Source organism: Chrysochloris asiatica, unplaced genomic scaffold (assembly GCF_000296735.1).
Source record: "Chrysochloris asiatica unplaced genomic scaffold, ChrAsi1.0 scaffold00078, whole genome shotgun sequence".
In the NCBI taxonomy this organism is placed as follows: Eukaryota; Metazoa; Chordata; class Mammalia; order Afrosoricida; family Chrysochloridae; genus Chrysochloris; species Chrysochloris asiatica.
In genome coordinates, this window is record NW_006408596.1 from 4,930,034 (window position 1) to 4,951,551 (window position 21,518).

Below are 21,518 nucleotides of genomic sequence, written 5' to 3' on the forward strand. Positions count from 1 at the left end.
TATACAAGGTTGCTTATGAGTCAGAACGGACTCAGAGGCACATACCACCCCAAGAATACGGTAAGTTCTACAACATATATTGTTCCAAAAGTTTAGAGGTTGTTGTTAAGTGCCGTCAAGATGGTCTCAACTCACAGTGACCCTGTATAGGGTTTCCGAGGAGCAGCTGGTGTGCTTGAACCGCTACCTTTGCAGTTTAACTTTGCAGTCCCGCTTATTAACCCACAGCACCACACCAGGGGTGAGAAGGGGTTAGAAACTTCAGTACAGCTGACTGTTGCTGCTAAGTGTCATCAGGACCCTGTGTAAGGTTTCCGAAGAGCGACTGGTGGATTTGCACTGTTGACCTTGCAGTCCAGTTCCAGTGCACAGCACACCACAATTCACTCTGGAAATTAGGTAAAGTGGAAATCTCATGGAGTCAGAATTCCTATAGATAAACCAGTTTCCGTAATCATTTTCCTTCAGCCCTGAAAACAGTAACTGTTTCTTCACTTTAGCCCTCCTTCAGAGGAAGGAACGTCAGCATATTTTTTAGGGCCATTTGTATGAAACATGTTCCTCTTTAAAAGACCAAAGTCAGGTAGCGCCCCATTCCATGCTTCACACAGAGAATGATGGGTAATCTCCATACTGCTGATGTTACTGCCATTATTTTTTTTCCATAGAGCATGAAGAATTGGGCTCCTTTGAGTTAAACAAGAGTAAGTATGTATGTACCCAGCAGGAAGTGAGGAAGGTTGTGTGAGGTCTGAGTGAGGGGTGAGGAAGAAGATGGTAGATGGGGCTGCTGTTAAGTGGATGAGTGAAGAGATAGCACCTGAGGGACTGAACAGCATGGAGAGTGAACGGGTGAGGGACTGAGTGTTGATTGAGTCGAGAAGTCACTTAGTGCCAGGAGAGGCTGGCTAGTCTGGTAAGAGGCCTCTGGGGTGAAAGGAGTCTCCGAGGACTATGGTATATTCCTCTAGCCTGTCTTTTCCACCTGCTTTGGTCCTCTCCCAGAGAAAACACAGGTCACAAAGGCACCGTTTGCGGTCACAAAGGTGCCGTTCCAGAGGTTCAAGAACGTCCAGGCTGGCGCAGTGGGGACCGCACAGTGAGCAGTCCCCCAAGGCGCCGTCTGACTCGCCCTGGGAGCCGCCATCCTACCCTTCGTCTGAGTCTCAGGCTTGGCGACCCTGGTATGTTTGCCCACCAGGACTGCAGCTCCACAGCGCCCCCTTTCCCTGGAGGACTGACAGGGCGAAGCAGAGGCAGAGGGGCTGCTCCCAGCCCATTCTGACCTAAACCCTGGAAATACCGTGTTATTGTGTTAAGTGCCAACGAGCTAGTTTCAACCCATAGCGACCCTGTATAGGGTTTCCAAGAATACGGTTTCCAAGAATTGGTGAGCTTGAAGCGCCGACCTTGTAGTTCAAACCTACCTTGCAGTCCAGCGCATTAACCCATAGCGTCACACCAGGAAATACCCTCCTTAATTAAACGCAAACAAATTGTTGTTGCTAAGTACAGCGACCCTGTATAGGGTTTATGAGGAGTGGCTGGTGAGCTTGAACTGCTGACCGTGCGGTTCAAACCGACTGTGCAGTCAGGCACATTAACCCACAGCGCCACACGGTGTAAAATAACAAGAAAGCCTACAAACTTAAGTTTTATCCCATAGCAATCCTAAATTTAAAAAATAATAACCTTTAAAAAAAAAAGAGGAGGGGGTAATTACGGTAGAAAAAAAATGCGTATGTTGCAGCACTGCTGCTTTGCCCTAAGCAGGTATTTCATTTAATGCAAGGTTATGCAACCCAGGTTCAGTTTTACAGCTCCCACGCCCTTCCTTACCTCAAGCTCCCAGAAGACCTGATATTTTATAATCCACACTGCTGACTGCCTGAAGGGCCCCTGTAAACCCTTTACGAAGGGCCAAGCTTTTCTATCAACACCTATCAAGAGGAGACCTCCTGTTCTCCAGTGAATTAAATATTAGACTGTAAAAACGATCTCTGTGGGAGGAAACTTCATTCATTCAACCAGTATTTGCCAAGAGTTTCTCATGTGCCTTGTCCTATAGATGCTGTAATGAATAGACTGAAGACCCTGACCTGGGCCTCTGGACTTCACCACATAACTCATTTAGAAAACACGCTGTGGGTTGCTTTAAAGGAATATAGGGCTTCATGTAATTGATCGTCACCCAGATGTTATCTTCAGACTTGACTTAATTCAAATGCTTGGATGCTATCCTCAGGATTTGTCTGTGCTCCTCCATCTTGGCTTTATTCTCAGGCCCCGTGCAGAGGTAGCATGGATGCCACTCACTGTCAATCTAAATTCACCTGAATTCAAGTGTATCAGAAAACAGTTTTTCTGAATGTTCACGGTTAAATCCCACTATTCATTCTGCTTAAACTAGGCAGGATCCTGTCCTTGTCTCTGAACTAATAATCACTCAGGCCCGCCGGCTTTAGGGAAATGTGCAGATTAGTCAGGGGTCTGGCATTCTGATTGGCCCATCTAGAGACACACGCTCCAATCCAGAAGCTCCAGGAGTGAGGGAGGGTGTGACTTCCCAAAGGAAATTCGGGGTGGAAGAGTTCCCCAAACTCTCGTAAACATTCACTACTCTAAATGTTCACTACATGAAATAACTCATACCATACCAACCACAGTTTACTGGACATTTAGAATGTGCCAGGCACAGTGATAGGGTCCTTACAAGCTCAACAGTCTGTGAGGTGGCTTCTAGAATGTTTCCCATCTTCCAGATGAGGAAATTGAGGCCCAGAGAACTGATTTACCCAAGTTAGTGTGGCGCTGTAATAATATAAGCGTAGGTCTTCAAGATCGATTTGAATCACAAGGTCGGTGGTTCAAACTCACCAATCGCTCCTAGGAAACCGTATACTGGGTCGCTATGAGTTGGAATCGACTCCACAGCACTTAACAAGTACAGTCAGTAGCCGAGGAGAGATTTGAGCTCAGTTCAAAACATCTCTACAACTAGTGCATTTTTCTTTTTTTAACCTCTGCATCAGCTTGAAGTTTCTGCTTCAAGAATGTATCCTCTGAAGTCTGGGAGTTGGGGTGCAATGGTCTCCTCTGAGTTCTTACGGGTCAGAGGAATTTAAATTAATGGTATTATCAAAATGCCTCTCAGCACCACCAGCTGAAACTGAAGTTGGGCAAATTTCGTTTTAACCCCACTAGGGTACACAACAACCTGATGCCATTTTGCCCCTTACTCTTTGGGAACACAGAGAGCAGAAGGGCAACTGGCACTCCAGAACAATCTGCCCAGCTCCTAATAATAAATCGTGTGAGGAACAGGTTTCAAGCAAACATTGCGTTTATTTTTTTAAGTACCTCTTTTCACACCCGGGCAGCCATCTGCTGTGTCCTCCTCGGGTGCCAAGTTGAGGGAGGAGGAAGGGACCGCAGAAGGTGGGGGAGGGGGAAAGGAGGTGCTGTAGGCTGACTTAAAAGTTATCTTCTGTGGACAGGGCATTGCAGAGAGAGAGAGAAGCAATCCCTGGCTTTGACTGAGCAGAGGCAAGCACAGTCCTTCAAGATGCCGATGGTAAGAAGAGTTCTGTGTAAGGAGTGTTTAACTATGGGTCAGGCACTGTACTGTTTGCTTTACACTTATTTCTTAATTTAATTTTCACAGCACATCAATACATATAAAATGCATACCCATTTTATAGACAAGGGACTAGAGACTCAAAGATGTTAAGTGACTTGTCCAAAGCCACACAGCTCATAAGTGGCAAGAGTTGGGACTTGAACCTAAGACTCCAAAGAGCACCCTCTTACCCAGCATAACAAGGCTGCCTTTTCAGTACACAGTTATGGGGTCCAGCCTTCTTTTACCATGGCCACCCTGGACAGGTTTTCCATTTAACAGATACACATCACATCACTCATGGTGGCTTTCCGCCTTTCCCCTCCCCACCCTGAGCTGAAATGTGACCTTCTTTGTCTAACCTGTTGTCCCCTGCCTTCTGTCTCTCTGAACCAAAAAAGCCCATAAGAAAAGACTCCGAGTCTCCCCAGGAAGTTTCAGAGAAGACCAAAGAGCAGCAGGCAGAGACGGAGCTTCGCAGACTGAGGCAGCAGTTCCGTAAAATGGTGGACAGCCGGAAGGCCTTTAACTTCCGCTCCCAGCAGAAAATCACAAACCAGCAGTAAGTGACTGCCAGAATTTTGTTCTGAGTGAACTTGAAAAAAATTTTGGGTTTGGTTTCATAGTATTTGCCTTCTTCTCTTGTGGCCTTTGAGGCAGGAATTTACTTTTGCCTTTAAAAAGAAAAAAAAAAAATTGTGGTAAAAATATATCTAACATATGCCATTTAAACTATTTTTAAATGTACTATTCAGTGTTATTGGAGTCCTGATGTGGCTCTGTAGGATAAGCACCAGACTGCTAGCCTCAGGTCAACGGTTCAAACCCACCAGCCACTCCTCGGAAACCCTATACAGAGCCCTGAGTTGGAACTGACTTGAGGACACTTAACAACAACAACATGCTGAGTTATTAATTATGTTTACAATATTGTGCACCTCTTACAACAGTGTAGTTCTGTCATCACAAACAAATGCTCAGTGCCCATTAAGCATTAATCCTCCCTCCCCAGCCCTCTGGTAGCCTCAAATCTATTTTCTGTGTCTGTGTTTGCCAATTCTAAGCATCTCCTGTAAGTGGAATCATGTAATATTTCTCGTATTGTATCCAGTTTCTTTCACTGAGCATAATGTTTTCAAGGTTCATCCATACTGTTTCTCTTTTAAGATTGAATAATATTTCACAGTATGGGTAGAAAGCATTTTTTGGACCCGTTCCATTGAGAGACTACTGTGAATAATGCTACAATGACCATTAAACACTTGCTGTTGAGTTGACAGCAATTCATAGCAACCCTGTGTATCAAAGTAGAACTGTGCTCTCTACAGGGCCTTCAATAACAGGATTTGTTGTTGTTGTTGTTATTTGAAACTTTTTATTGTGACCTGAGCCAAGGTTTACAGAAAACAGTTTTTCTGAGTGTTGCGGGTTAAATCCCACTAAAATCTTGTGGAGAGCACAGTTCTACTTTGACACACATAAGGTTGCTCTTAAGTTTTGCATCCAACCAATCACACACACTGTTTCATCTCAATGATTCCATGTAGCAACAATTATCTCTCTTCCTCCCTCCATCCCACCCTCCTTCACAACCCCTCTGAATCATGCCCCAGGTAAATGTTGCCCTTTTGATCTTGAATTCCATGGTGAGCATACTTCCCTAGTGTTTTTGTCCCTCCATATGGCTATCTACCACTTAATTAAAAATTGGGCCATGTGGGTGAGTTCCATTCTAAACCTGAATGGTGGCCAAGGACCATAGTCTCTGGTTCCTCCAGTCCCTTTCTGACTACTAAGCGTGATCTTTTTGTAATTTTGAGTTTTGTTCCATATTGTCTTCCACTCTGGCTGAAGCCTTCTACTATGATCCCTATCAGAGCAGTTGGTTGTGCAAGCCTGGCACCATCTACTTCTGGTCTTGGAGTCATGACGACTGATTTCATGTGTTCCATTAGTCCATTGGATTAATTGATCCCAAGTATCTTCAATTTTCATCACTCTTCTTTCCTCTGCACATGGAGAGACCAATAGTTGCACCTTAGATGGCCGCTTATGAGCTTATATGATCCCATTTGATACCAAAGTAGTATGTAGAACATTGTCTTTGTGGACTATGTTATGTGATTAACCGTGTTATCCCCTGAGACTATAGTCCTGAGACCCCAGGCTTCTGCAACTCATTGCCTCAAGTTGTTGGGTAGTGGCTAAGAAGTTCTCATCATTTTGAATGACTGAAGTTTCCAGAAGTCGATAGCCAATGCTTTCATTTGAGGTACATCTGAATGGATTCGAACCACCAACCTTTCAGTTAGCAACTGAGCATGTTAATCATTTTTACCATCTGTGATGTCACACTATCAATGTTCAAGTATCTATTTGAGTCCTTGCTTTCAATTGTTTTGAGGAACTGACTTCTGGGGACCTGTGGTCTTCTGCCTAAAGACACTGGTTTTAAGAGAAGACTGTCCGAGATGTTGTAGTAAGGAGGGGTTTTTATGATTAAGATCCAGGGGTTTCTTGGGCTCCAGAGGAAGGTGCCCGATGCCTCAGGTTCCTGTTTCTCTCTCCACTGAGCTTTTGTTTGCTGTCTAAACATCAGTCCTGAGTTGTGGGAGATGACTGTCCCCTACGTTTGAGTTTGTGAGCGTCTTAGTTCTCGAGTGCCAGATGCCTTGAATAAACAGAAATCTCTTCTTCTACAGTTTAGGAGGTTATTTATTGTAGTTGTTTGTTTTTAGGTGCCTTTAAGTTGGTTCCACCTCATGGTGACCCTACATACAACAGAACAAAACTGCCTGGTCCTGAGCCATCCTTAGTTAGTATGCCTGAGCCCATTTGTTGTAGCCACTATGGCAGTCCATCTTGTTGGGGGGGGTCTTCCTCTTTTTCACTGACCCTCCACTTTACCACCAAGCATGATGTCCTTCTCTAGGCACTGGTCCCTCTTGTTAATATGTCCAAAGTAGCAGGGATGAAGTCTTCTCATCCTGACTTCAAAGGAACATTCTGGGTATACCTCTTCTAAGGCAGTTTGTTTGTTCTTCTGAAAGTCTAGAAGTCTGAATTCAGGGCGCAGGCTCTAGGGGAAGGTTTTCTTACTTTGAGGAAAGGTCCTTGTCTCTTGCCAGCTTCTGTTCCTCGGTTCCTTGGCATTCATCATGTTGTGTGGCATCTGTCTTCCTCAGTCTATGCTTGCTTGCTTCTGTGCCCAACCTGCTCCTTTTAGATCTCAGAAATGACTGACTTAAGACACACCCTACATTGATATGACCGCATTAACATGACACAGAAATCCTTTCCCCAAATGGGATAATACCCATTTGGGAATTAGGAGTAAGGTTTTACAACTCTTGTTTTATGGGACATAATTCAGTCCATACAATAAATACTGGACTGCCAACCACAAGGTCCACGGTTCGTGCTTACCAGTCTCTCGATGGAAGAAAGACGAACCTTCCAGTTGAAAATTTAAAAGCCTCAGAAACCCTATACAGTGTCACGATGAGTTGGAACTGACTCGGTGGCACTTAGCAACAACAATTCAGTCCATAACATCTGGTATAGTGTTGTACTAAGTCTCTCTTATTTTTCTCTCTCCACCTTAACAAAGACCCCTTTCCAGAAGAAGGTTAAGCCAACTCAATCCCACTGCCATCAAGTCAACTCTGACTCACAGTGACTCTGTAGGACAGAGTAGAATTGCTTCTTAGGATTTCTGAGACTGAAAATCTGTATGGGAGCAGACAACTTCATCTTTCTTCTGCAGAGTAATTGGTGGGTTTGAACCACTGACCTTGCAATTAAGCAGCCTTTTGCTTAGCTCACAGCACTACTAGGACTCCTTGGAGAAGGTTACAAGGGCGAGAAAAATCACAGGTGTTATAGGTTTTTTAAAAGATAAACGGCCGTCTCTAGAACCAAAGATGTCAGTTTGAGGACTAAGGTGCGCCTGACCCAAACTGTGGTATTTTCAATAACCTCATATGAATGTGAGAGTTGGACAGTAGATAAGGAAAACCATAGAAGATTTGATGCATTTGAATTATGGTGTTGGAGGAGAATATTGAAAGTGCCATGGACTGCCAAAAGAACAAACAGATCTGTGTTGGAAGAAGTGCAGCCAGAGTGCTCCTTGGAAGCCAGGATGGCTAGACTTCATCTCTCATACTTCAGACATATTATCAGAAGGCTGGTGAATTCAAACTGATGGCCTTGTGTTGGGCTGCTAATCACAAGGCCAGCAGTTTGAATTCACCAGCTGCTTCATGGGAGAAAGATGAAGCTTTCTGCTCCCCTAAAGCTTCACAGCTTCAGAAACCCTATACAGGGTCACTATGAGTTAGAACCTACTTGACGGTACACAACAGAATTGGGTATCCACAAACCATCAATCATTAGCCACATGTAGCTATTTACATTTTTTTGATTCCTTAAAGTAAAACAAAATTTCAGTCCTCGGTTGCGGAACTGCATTTCTGGTGCTCAGTAGCCACACAAACCTACTATTAGGCCTCATAGATAAAGGACATTTCCATCACTGAATATTAGGCAGCTCTGTTTCATAAAAGGAGCTGGAAAACTATGGCCCGAGGACCAAATCTGGCACCACCTGTTTTTATAAATAAAGTTTTATTGGCACCCAGCTGTGCCTATTTATTTGTGTGTCGCTGATGACAGCTGTGCTGCAGTGACAGAACTGAGTGTCTGCAATAGAGTCGCTATGACCTGAAAAGCCTGAAATACTTACTTTCTAACTTCCTGCAGGGAAAAGTTTGCCAGCCTCTTCTCTAGAACATTCTTTGCTGTTCTAGACAGGTGCTGTTAAAACTTCAATGTGCATTCTAATCACTTGAGCATGTTTCAAAGCAGGTTCTGAATCAATAGGTCTGGATTGGAGCCTGAGAGTCTACGTTTCTATAAGCTTCCAAAGGATGCTGATGGCTGGCCTACAAACCACTCTGAGCAATGCAACCACTCTCTGCTGTGCAGTGTGCAGTTTCTCAAGTCTCCTTTCCTTTTCTCCAAATCCCTCTCTTTACCAACGTTCCTCTTTCTTGCCCACTTTCACCTTGTCTTTTTTCCACAAGAGATCGGGGAAGAGAAAAGCGGAGACTCATATCAATCAGATATCATAAATCATTAGTAGCCCAAGTAGAGAAACAAGTGGAGGTTAGGTGACGGTGCCACTCTGGGTTGACACAAGCTTGAAAAACCTTGTCTGATGTTTGCCCCTTGTTACCAGAGATAATTGGCTGTCAAATCTGGAAGCAGACAGAGGCAGAGAAATGCCAGTGGAACTGCTGGCTAAGGAGAAGATGGGGCTCCAGCCATGTCTAGGGAATGGGTTTTGACAGGCCCAATTGCAAATTGTCCCCTAGGAAAACAGTCTCTCTTTATTGAAGGGCAGAGCTGTGGAAACTGCAGTGAATAGTCTCAGGCAGAGAGCAGTCAGTGGTGATTCAATGTCAGATTCTTGTCTTCCGTGAAGGAGAACCGGGCTTGATTTCTAACCAATGTACCTCATGCACAAGCACCATCTGTTCATCAGAGGAGGCTTGTCTATTGCTCTGATGCAGAACAGGTTTTAGTGGACTAAGACAGGGAAGAAAGACCTGGCAATCTACTTCCAAAAATCAGCCAGTGAAAACCCTGTGGATCACAATGGTCCGTCCCACAAACAATCATGAGGATGGCTAAGGATCAGGCAGTGTTTTGTTCAGTTGGTATGAATCGTGGACTAACTAGACAGCAGCCAACAACAATAACAACAACAACAGGTCTCAGGCCTGGGTCTGAAACCACTCTATGCCTACCTTCCCTTCATCTCTCGCATGATCACATCTGATGGGAAGTAGAAACTCTATTGTAGTTATCTCTTGTTGTTAAGTGCCTTCGAGTCAGTTCTAACTCAGAGCGACCCTGTATAGGGGTTCCAAGCAGCTGGTGGCTTTGAACTGCCGACCTTGAACTTAGAAGTCCAATGTTGACCCTACAGAGCCACATCAGTACTTATCTAGTGCTATTATAACAGAAATACTACAAGTGGATGACTCAAATGAACAGAAATTTATTTTCTTAGTTTAGACTAGAAGTCCAAATTCAGGGTACTATATCTAGGGAGGGACCAGACCCTTGGTGGCATAGTGATTAAAGTGCTTGACTGCTAACCAAAAAGCCAATGCTTAGAACCCATCAGTTCCTCCTGGGGGCAAAATTTCCAGCCTTGGAAACCCTGTGGAGCAGTTTTGCATTGTCCTACAGGTTCACTATGACTTTGGTCTACAGGGAAAGAGACTTTCTGTCTGTGTCTGCTCTGCGGGAGAGGTCCTTGTTTCTTTTCAGCTTCCTGTGATCTTCGTGTGATTTAACATCTATCTTCCACCATCTGTGCTGGCTTGTTAAATCTATTCTTTTATATCCACACTGTACACTTAGACCAGGAGCTCTGGTAGCATAGTAGTTACAAGTCAGGTGGCTATCCTCAGGGTCAGCAGTTCAAAACAACCAGCTGTTCCATGGGAGAAATATGAGGCTTTTGGCTCCTGTAAAGATTTACAGCTTCAGAAGTGTTGCAGACCGTCCAGACCCGGTCAGGAGTTCGAGGCCATGTGGGCCCAAGTGTTGCAGACCATACAAGCCACAGGCTCTGAGGAACAGACTCTAGCCACCTAGCAGACATAGCAAACTGTTTTTCATCTTAGTGTTCAGTTATGTTTATTATTAATTGCATACATGAAGCCCTGATATCCACTAATAAATGTAATAGTTTCCTAAAAGCCGAGACTAAAATTCCAAAAAGGCAAAGTTCTTCCCTCAAAGAATTCAGTCAAAGTAAATTGGGTGGCTCCCCGGGTCTTTGTTCTAAGGACAAAAGGACACCCTTCCTAAAGTGTTTCCAGGTGCAGCCCTATTCACCGAGGCATCTCGCTTCCTGAGAAACCTGGGCTGGGCAGCAGACACAATGGGACTCCTCCCAATCCTCCTTTTCCTTCCCCCATTTGAGGCTAGGTGCTAAAAGGTATGTTAATTAAGCTTGAGGAACCAAGTTATGGTCGTGAGATTCGAACCTGCGAAGTACGTTGTAAAGCTGCCTGAATGTCTGGAAAATTACGTATGTTAGCTGTACCTTGTCTTAGTCCCTCCCAGCTTTGTTTAAAGTGCCTCCCCTAAATAAAACGGAGGCGCGGGCCGAACCAGGTGTGCATCACAGCTTGGAGAGCGTGCTATACGGCTGACTAGGCATGCGTGGATGACCAGCTAGCAAAGGGAACGTACTGCCCGTATAGCTAAGATGTTTGCTATGCGGGATCTTACTGCCCTCATAGCTAAGATGTTCACCACGCCAGATCTGCCGCACACCAGTAATGCATCCACTCTGGTTTCGGGGTGTCTCTTTGTCTCTCTCGTTGCGTCTTTGTGTCTCATCTTCTGCTATCCCTGTCGCCCCCAGATATCCCCACCTTGTGAACCAAACACCTATGTCGAGGCAGGTCCTCGGCACAGAAGCCCTGTGCAGCGTCCACTGTGAGTCAGAACCGACTGCATAGCACACCGGTACCACCACACTTATCCTATCCAATTAACACAACAAAGAGAACCTATTCTAACCACAGGTAGAGGACTTACAACACGTATTTTGGAGGGTACACAATTCAGTCCATAACATTCTTGGAAACCTCTGGAGGCTCAGAGTTCTCCTTGCACCATTTCCTTCTCTCCCCGCCAGCAAAGAAATCAAGACGCTGCAAGACGAGCGGGATGAGATCACCCTGCTTCTGAGTCTCATCAAGTCCTCCAAGAACATGAATCTGAATGAGAAGAACTACTTGGAGGTGCGGTTCCTGCTGCAAACCAAGGAGGATTACGAGTCCCTGATTCAATCCACGAAGCTGCTGCTGCTGGAGCTGGATGAGAAGGTGTGGCATTTCTCCTACAGGCGTCCCCTAAAAGACCCCGAGTAGCGGCAGGAAAGGAGGGGGAAGCACCTGACACCCCAGCATCCACAAACCCAAACCAAACTGGTTGCCATCAAATTGATTCGGACCCACAGTGACCCACCCTATAGAAGAGAGTGGAACTGTCCCTTAGGGTTTGGTGTGGCATTGTAGGATAAAGCACTGGACCGCAAGGTTGGTTTGAAACACAAGGTTGGTGGTTCAAACTCACCAGCTGCTCCTTGGAAACCCTTTATACAAGGTCTCGATGACCCTTAACAACACCAACAACCTCTATGGAAGAGTCTTGCTGTGGCACTGTAGGATAAACACTGGTCTGCTAACAGCAGGGATGGTGGTTTAAACCCACCAGCCACTCTTTGGAAACCCTATACAGGGTTGCTATGAGTTGGAATTGATTCAACGGCACTTAACAACAACAACAATCTTTACAGAAACAGACTACCTCATAGTTCTCCCAAGGAGTGGCTGGTGGGTTTGAACCACCGACCTTGTAGAAGCCAAGCACTTTACCACTCCACTACCAGGGCACCTCAACACCCATCAGGACTGTATGAGGGGGCTCAAAAAAAACTTGTAGGAAAATAGAATTAATCAATAATTGAATTTTTTTATGAGCTTTTGGAAGCCCCCTCCATATATAAGTTGTGATGTATTGTGTGCTGTGGAGTTGATTCTGACATCTAGTGATGTCATGTGGCAGAGTAACACTGCCCCGTAGGGATCCCTAGACAATGATCTTTATGGGAGCCAGTGGTCAGGTTGTTTCTTCTGTAGAACCACTCATGGGTGGGACCCTCAGACTCTTTGGTTGACAGCCAAGGTCTTAACCATTGCAACACAAAGATTCCTTGTATATAAATTTATTATTAGAAGAAAAAAAAAAGTACAACTCCCTCCCCTCTCCAAAAATCCCCCCTGGTAAGTTCCCATTGTTCTTTCGATAAAGACCAACTCCTTGGGTTAGTTTTTCTACTAAATGGTGCCCCTCCCACCTGTTCCACCTTCTCTCCGGGGGTCCCTTCCTCTCTGTGCTCCATCCACTCCGGCCTTCCTGATGTCCTTGGAACCCACTGGGTTACCTTTCACTTCCATGCCTTTACACATGCTGTTCCTTCTGCCTGGAAGGCTCTTCTCCCTCTTTTCTGCTTGGGGAACTTCTCTTCATCCTTCAGGTCTCGCCTCAAACACCCAGATGGTGCTCAAACATCCAGAATAATTTTTATCTTCTTCCCCCTAGGACTTACACCTGTATGATTTTCTACCCCTAGATCTAGATAGTCAGCTCTCTGAGGGCAGGGGCCATCTCTGTCTCCATGACCATCATACTCCTATTGACTGGTACAGAGCAGGTATTTAATGTTGAGGTTGTTATTGCGTGTCATTGAGTTGGTTCTGACTCATAGTGACCCTGTATAGAGTTTCCAACAGTGGCTGGTGGGTTTGTAAAGAAGTTAGCAGTCCAGTGCTTATTTTACAGTGCCACTCTAGGGCCCAGACATGTGATAAACATTGATGAATGACTGAATTAATGACTTGTGAATGAATGAATAAGAAAGGAGGTAATAAAGGAAAATTGAAAAAAAGAGGGGAGCACAGATCCTCAGAAGCATTATGAAGAGACAACTTAGTTTAGGGTCCTTAAAAGAATATGACCCTCACCAGCTAAAGCAAATCCTCTTTATTCAAATTTAATCCCAGGATGGGCACATTCCAGAATCCCTCCACTCCAGGCCCAATTGAGCCCAGAACCCCATCCTTGCAAGAGGTTACTGGAGACAGGGAACCTTATCAGCACTGCATGGTCGTACAAAATAATTAATAAGCTGATTGGAAAACAGCAACTTGCTTAGGCAATACACTCTCCACCAGTGCAGGTTTCAATAATGTCTCCCATTAGGTAGAGATCTAATTATTCTCAGTGTCACAAAAGCAGTGTCCAACACAAAGACACCAAAGAGATCTTTACTCTGAATTTAATCACAAGAGCCTCTGAAAAAATGCTGATGCTACAGCTTCTCGTTGAGAAGGAGTGGAAGCCCGCCGAGAACTCGGCCAGGTGGGGAGGGGACAGTGTCAGCTCCAGCAGGGTGGACGTCCTTTTAGAGCAGATGTGGCAGTCTGGAGATGCTGCCCTCCATAAACTGAAGACCAGTCCCTGTTTTAGTTCATCAGTGAGTTCGTGAGGGTTTGTGTTGAGGATGCTGCTAGTGCACAGAGAGGGCAGGAAAGGGATACAAAGTAGAACAGGGAACTTGACTTTGTATGTCTGTCAGAACTGATAAAGCTCTTTAGTTTTGCTCTGTGGGCATTTTGTAAGTGTGGTGTTATATGGCTGAAGCCCAAGCCCAGGAGAATATCAATCATAAATAAAATGAATTTACCTCACCAGTTTGTGGGCCACTCAACTGTACCCTCAGTTCCTGATAATAAGCTGCCATCTTCTTGGAAGCACTAGTGAGAATGTGTTTGACTGCAAATAAAAGCAGCTGAGAGATGAAACATGTGCTTTTCTTATGTAATAAGGCATCTGTCTGGGACTAGGCCATCCCAGCGATGATTTACCATCTCTCTCTGATCCTCTTGGTCATTTCCTCATTGTCACAAAATGGCGACCAAAGCTTAAATGATATCAGCTTCTCACACAACCACATTCAAAGATATGAAGAAGGGCAAATTACATGATAGTGTCTTCTGAGGAGAGAATATTCACAAAATACCTCAGCAGGTTTCCTCTCATTGGCCTGGGCTGGGCAACGTAATAACTTCTAGGCCAATCATTGGCAAAGGGAAATGGATTTGCCATAATTGGTTTAGAGTAAACCTGGGGCAGCAAATTCCAGTCCCAGGGCCAAATCCAGCCTGTTTGTTTACCACCCTCAAACAAAGATTTCAGGTACAGGGACGTATAAAGAAGAGATTCCTTACATACACAATGTCTAGAGGGGCACTGGAAAGTCCCAAGGACTGGGAGAAAATTCTTGAGTATTTGCGGTTATTTCTGCACATTGCAGAATGGTTGTGTCCCATCATTACAACAGCCATAAAAACACCTCTACAAATGTACAGACAGCCCATTTGGGAACAATGCCATTTTGACTAGAAACCATAGTTTTAGGATACAGTGGAATTAGGAACACTTGAACGAGACTTACATGTGTAGGTAAGAGTAGAAACTACATTGCCTCATTTTTACATAAACTGGCTCAGGTTACATTAAACTGAGCAGGCATCCAAGATGGAAAATAAAATTCCATATTTAGGAGGAGAAAGAACATTTTGTTTTTAATACACTTGAGTTAGTGAACTGTAGAGTTATATCCATACAGATGTTAACAAACTCAGTTTTTCTCTTTCTTTTTCCAGATTACTGAGATGGAGAAAAAGATTATAAACCAAAGGCAGATCTTCACCAAAATGCAGGAGGCCAATAACCCCCGAAAACTGCAAAAACAGATCCACAGTTTGGAAACTCGTTTGAATCTTGTATGTATGGTGTTCTCTGCCACTTTGTAAACAGCTCTGCCCAGCTTTGCTCAGGGTAAAGAATGACATCATCTGAGCCATTAGCAGAGCATCTCATTTCATTGGTTGATTCAGGATAAGGTGGACTAATGGTGTACACACAGGCCAGGCAGTCCTTTAGAACTTACCACCCACTCTGTTCCACCCACTCTGTATGGCTCATCATTACCCAGCATGCCTTTCTTTTCCTTGCGTTCTGGACCTTAGGACATGCTGTTATTCCATCACCCAGTGTCTACTTATAGTTCCATGTCACAAAAGCTCCTTCTCATTTTCAAGAAGTAGCTTAAATAATACCTTTTACGAAGCAGGATAATTTGCCTCCTCCCCCAAGGAATCTGCTCATTCATCGTCTATTATTGAACCACAGATATTGACTCATCGTGACCCTAAGGACAGTAGAACTGCTCCATAGGGTTCGGAAGCTGTAAATCTTTATGGAAGTAGACTGTCCTTGTGGATTTAAACCACTGGCCTTTCAGGTACCGGACCAACATAAGCCATTGTACCACCGAGGCTTCTTCCTCTACTATAGCTAATATACTATTTTGTACTTTATGTTGTCTCTAAGAAAATGTTGTTGTTGTTGTTAAGTGCTGTTGAGTGATTTCCAACTCATAGCAACCCTGTATAGATCGGCTGGTGAGTTTGAACCATCAACCTTGCAGCTCAAACCAATCTTGTGGTCCAGCACATTATCCTGCAGCACCACACACACCAGGACTCAAGAAAATGTTAGGCGTACACATATATATATCTGTATCAAGGGAAACGCATTGTTTCTGGATCACTCTCAATCCACAGGGACTTTTGCAGTAAGCAAGATTCTCTCAATTGCTTAAGCAAAGGGAATTTATTGGTCATAGAACTGAGAAATTTCGGGGTGGAAAGGAGGCCTTCAGGCATAGCTGCCCCAACCAGGTCTTCAGGACACTCTTTCTATCTATTTTCCTCTGATTGACTTTTATTCTTGGGCAGCACCCCACATGAATATGGCTTGAAGAGCTCTAATCTTCCATAAAGGCATAAAGGGAGCTGCTTATTCCTCAGAGTTCAATCACAAGTCTCAGGGATGCTTCTCATTGGACCAGCTTGGATTATGTGCTCATCTGTGAACCAAACAGCATGGCTAGAAAAATGCAATACCTAGATTCATCAAGCCGGAGTTACGTGATTACCCTTGTAAATCCCCCCAAAGGTAGAATGGTAGTCCTAATCAAACTATGTGGATGAAGAGTGAGGGAAAGGTGGCACCCAGGAAAAGAAAAGGTAGAGGCAAGGAAACTTAATGGTAAGCATGGATCAACAACATATTCCAGTTTGACTTATGAGCCTGTAGCTCCTACTACATGAGAAAGGGAAATGAACTGATTTGGAGAGAGGTCTTATCACTGTCTCAAGGTGCAAAACACCAGACTGTCATGTTGCAGGTGGAATTGATCTTTCTTGCTTTTCCACTAGCCTGGAAGGTGCCTGAGGGCCAAACAGTGCCTTTTATTATCATGTGTAGTGATCTCAGAATGCTGAAGCCGTGTGATAAAAATATAAATTCCTAAGTCCTCTTCAGGACCCTGGAGTGGTGCTGTAGCATAAACACTGGACTGTTAACTGCAAGATCAGAAGTTCTAACCTACCAGCCTCTTGGAAACCCTATGCAGAGTGACTTTGAGTCAGAACCAACTAGATGGCACACAACAATTCCCCTCCAGATCCACTGAGTTTAGAACCTCCAGGGTAAGCCCCAGGAACCTGCACTGCAGTGAGCTCTCCTGAAGACCCATGATTCTCTCAGTTAGAAATATAGTAGTAATTCCTGGTATAGTGTGAGGCTCACAGTAGGTGCTCAGCAAACATCTGTTGGTTGAGTGAATGGATTAATGAATGCATGTGTGATTCGTTGTCTGTTGAGCTCTGCTTTTTCATCTTAGTCCTACTCAGATTCCTTGTTTATTCTTGAGTCTTTTTTGGTAGTCTGTGCCTTCTTAGGAGACCATGCATTTCATGCAAATCATCCAATTTGTTGGTGTACAATTGTTCCTAGTATTTCCTTGTAGCTCTTTTGATTTCTACAAGTGTCTCCTGTTTCATTTCTACTTTCTTATGTTTCAAACTGGTTCCCTCTTCTCTTCCTACCTGACCAGGGGTGGTCATACCTTTTAGTAAATGAGGTAGCCATCTCTAACAATGATTTCTGCATCCCAGAATGCTCCAAGAGCCCTTAAAATCTTCTTTACCTACTCAATGAGACCCAAGAGTTCTCCTTATGGGTCAGGCCTTTTATCCCACCATCAGACACAGATAGCATGTCAATGGACCTGGAGTAAAATTCATATTAAAGGGCAAATGACTGGTAATTGTTATCTTCCTGAGAGTAAGTGAAATGTGCAAATTTAGAATAACAAAGAGCTTAGGGTATAAAACTCTTTTGAAAATGCAGAGTTAATACCTGAGAGTGAGCACATCCTTAAATTGGGTTCCCTGGGTGTCTCCCTTGTCTTACCCCAATCCTATTGCTGTTTGTGGTTGAGTGAACTGCCCCATAGGGTTTCCTAGGATGTAACCAGTATGGGAGCAGATTCGAGGTCTTTTCTCCCACAGGACTTCTGGTAGATTTGAACTGCTGACTTAGCACTCAACCACTGTGCCACCAGGGATCCTTTCCCCAATCTTAGCCCTGAAGAATCCTAAGGTTTCTCAAAACATAGCTTGAAAACCTCCAATCAAATAAAATCTCTTAATATGAGGAACTTTTTCTTGGTAGCTGGCATTTCACACTACCTTAATTTAGTGGTTATGAGTGAGGTTGTTAACCTCAAGGTCAGCAGTTCTAAACTACCAGCTGTTCAGTGGGAGAAGGATGAGGATTTCTGCTCCTGTAAAGATTTACAGCCTCAGAAACCCTATGCATGGTTGCTATGAGCTGGAACCAACTCCATGGCACATAACCATAACATAAAGACAAATTTACTAAGACATACAGAAAAGTAGAGGCAATAAAATAATGAGCACCCACATACTCATCAATTAGATGTAGCAATTGTTAATGTTTTTCTGTTTTTGGTCATTCCCCATCCTGCCCCCCTGAGGTATTTTAAGGCAAATTACAGACATCATGACATTTTACCTCTACTGCTTCCGTTTGCAACTCTTAAAGAAACATTTTCTTTTCTAACTGCAAGACCTTACAAAATTAACAATGAGCCATCCCACAGGCTACCATCCACTTTGACAATATGCTGACCACCAACGCCAAGCTCCGGAAGGAGATTGAGGACCTCCGGTTTGAGAAGGCCGCTTACGACCATGTCTACCAGCAGCTGCTCCGGCGCCTGTTCATGCAGAAGAAAACCATGAATGTGGCCATAGAGCAGTCTGCTCAGGCCTACGAACAGAGGTGGGACTGGGGAGAGATGCTCTGGGTCCCTTGCTGAGTATCTCGCTTCCTTGTCTGCCACCTCTAACCCTGGGCTGATGTGTTGGAGAAACTTCTGTCATGATCGTTATCATCCTGAGCGCTAATTATGTGCCAGATATGGTACTAAGTGCTCTGAGTATTATTTTATTTTTAAAAATTTTACTTTGATAATTACCAACCTTCCACATCCTTACCCCCACACCCCACCTCTTCCAAAAAAAACCCCAACAGTTGCTGTTGATTCAGTTCCAACTCATGGTAACCCCATGTGTGCAGAGTAGAATTGTGCTCTGTAAGGTTTCCAGGGTTGTAGCCTTAGATCACCAGGGCTTTCTTCCGAGGCAACTCTGGGTGGGTTCAAACCACCAAACTTTCGGTAAGTAGTCAAGCACTTGATCTTTTGTGCTACCCAGGAATTCCATGGTAAAGACTGTCTTAGTAGAAAAAGGATCATGAGTCTGTATGAAAGTAAAAAACAAAGAGTTTCATTCATGAAAAAAAGGATGTTTTGCAAAAAGGGGAAACCAGAGTCAAGAAGCCCTTGACAAAGTGCTCTGAGGGCTGTTTGTTTACAAACGTTTATAAAGACAAGCATAAGAGTACAGTTAGCATGTCTGTGATTGACATTTACAGAGTTAATAGGGGGTTAGAAGAAGGTTATAGAAAAGTGGAGGGCTTTCCTAAGTCTGTCACAGGTCACAAAACCAGTTTTTTGAGGTGAGAGTGAAGAGGGCATATTTTGGGAATCAGTTGACCTTTAAAATCACATGCTCTCCACTTGTATGATTTGAATTATTTTATTTTATTTTTACATTCGTCGTTTCTTAAAACTTTTGGACAAGCAGAATGTTGTTGTTAAGTGCCGGCGAGTCAATTCCAACCCATAGCAACCCTGTACAGGGTTTTCGAGGCTGTAAATCGTTACAGGAACAGAAAGCCTCATCTTTCTCCCATGGAGCAGCTGGTAGTTTCGAACTGCTGACCTTGAGGTTCACAGCCAGATTTGTAACCACTACGCTACCAGAGCTCACATAGAATAGGGTAGGGAAAACAGCCTTTTTCTGCAGATTTGAAAGGTCCAGTGGGAATTGTACAGATGTGACAGGCTGCATTGGAGGACAGACACTGCTTGTAAGAATCCAACATAGAGTCCTGTTAAGAGCAGTCATTTTAGAATGCTCTTCCTCATGCCCCCTTTGGGTTATGAATGTGGTGATTATTTGATAGATTTAATTTCTCTTGGATTCACCTGTTAGTCTAGGAGTCTCATCTTTAGGGTGGGCTGTTTTTTCAAATTCATTTTTTGATTGCTCACAGAGGAAGAACTTTTCTTCTTCAAGGACTTTGGTTGTATTACCAACAAACCTTATTTAAACGCTCGGCTTCAGTGATGTTTTGTGTAGTAGATATGGATAGAGCTAGGCTGGAATCAAACCCACCAGCTGTTCCTTGGAAACCCTATACAGGGTCTTTATGAGTAGGAACAAACTCAGTGGCACACAACCACTACTTAGCAACTTAATAACAGCAAACTATATATATGTGCATATGCATGCATACATACATACGTGCTTTAAAAAGTACTCCTAAATAGTCTAAAGTGATTTCGTTGTTTGTTGTTGTTAAGTGCCCTGGAGTCACTTCTGACTCAAAGTGACCCTGTACAGGGTTCCCAAGGAGTGGCTGGTGGGTTTGAACTGCTGATTTTGTAGTTCAAACCAACCTTGCAGTCCAGTGCTTATCCTACAGTGCCACACTAGGACTCCAAGTACCTTTCATTAAATTTAAATGGTATTAATAAGTCTTAGTTGGTAAGACTGTTTTAAATGGAGGGGAGTTCAAAGAAAACCAATTACTAAGACATATATACCTTCATAGATGCGATGAAAGTATTAAACAAAGTCAGTAACTTCTGTGTTGTTGTTAGGTGTCCACTAGTCAGTTCTGACTCATTCGCTACATTGCACAACAGAATGAAACCCTGCCCAATCCTGTGCCAGCCTCACAATTGTTATGTCCATCCTTTCTGCCCCTGTGTCAGTCCACCTCGTTGGAGGGCTTCCTCTTTTTAGCTGACCCTCCACTTTACCAAACATGATGTCCTTCTCCAGGGACTGATCCCTCCTGACAATATATCCAAAGAACGAGAGACAAAGTCTCGCCATCCTTGAGTCTAAGGAGCATTCTGGCTGTATGTCTTCTAAGACAGATTTGTTTGTTCTGGCAGTCCATGGGACTTTCAATATGCTTCACCAGCACCATAATTCAAATGCATCTATTCTTCCACACCTTCCTTATTCAGTACCCAATTTTTACATACATATGAGACAAATGAAAATACCAGGACTTGGATGAGGTATATCTTAGTTCTCAAACTGGTGTCTTTGCGTTTTCACACTCTAAAGAGGTCTTTCGCAGCATATTTGTCAATGCAATATGTCTTCTGATTTTTTGACTGCTGTTTCCATGAGCTGGATTGTGGTTCCCAGCAAAATGAAATCATTGACAACTTTAGTCTTTCTTTCTCCCCCTGCTTACATAAGGAGCTCTGGTAGCGTAGTGGTTGCAAATTGGGCTGCTAACCTCAAGGTTGACAGTTTGTAACTACTAGCTGTTTTGTGGGAGAAAGATGAGGCTTTCTGCTCCTGTGAAGATTTGCAGCCTCAGGAGACCCTGTTGCAGGGTCACTATGAGTCGGAACTGACACCACGGAATTTAACAACATCATGTTATCTATTAGTCCAGTTGTGAGGACTTTTGTTATCTTTACACTGAGGTGCAATTCATACTGAAGGCTGTAATCTTTGATCTTCATCAGTAAGCAGTTTAAGTTCTCTTTGTTTTCAGCAAGCAAGGTTGTACCATCTGCATATTGTAGGTTGTTCAGTCTCCCTTCGATCTTTTTTTTTTTTTTTTTTTAATTAAATGTTTTTATTTTGCATTGAGTGAAAGTTTACAGGGCACATCATCAGCTTCACATTCAACCATTCATATAGCTTGTTTC

The 21,518-nt window shown here is 43.8% G+C and overlaps 1 protein-coding gene across 1 annotated transcript in view; it reads left to right on the forward strand.

Annotated features, from left to right (window-relative positions):
* Positions 1-4,032: 4,032 nt before the first annotated feature.
* CCDC63 (coiled-coil domain containing 63) overlaps positions 4,033-21,518 on the forward strand; it is a 48,593-nt gene continuing 31,107 nt past the window's right edge. The window contains exons 1-4 of the mRNA XM_006865495.1: positions 4,033-4,181; positions 11,346-11,535; positions 14,941-15,060; positions 18,312-18,493. Of these exons, the coding sequence (XP_006865557.1) occupies positions 4,123-4,181; positions 11,346-11,535; positions 14,941-15,060; positions 18,312-18,493 (551 nt within the window). The 5' untranslated portion in view covers positions 4,033-4,122. The remainder of the gene's footprint in view (positions 4,182-11,345; positions 11,536-14,940; positions 15,061-18,311; positions 18,494-21,518) is intronic.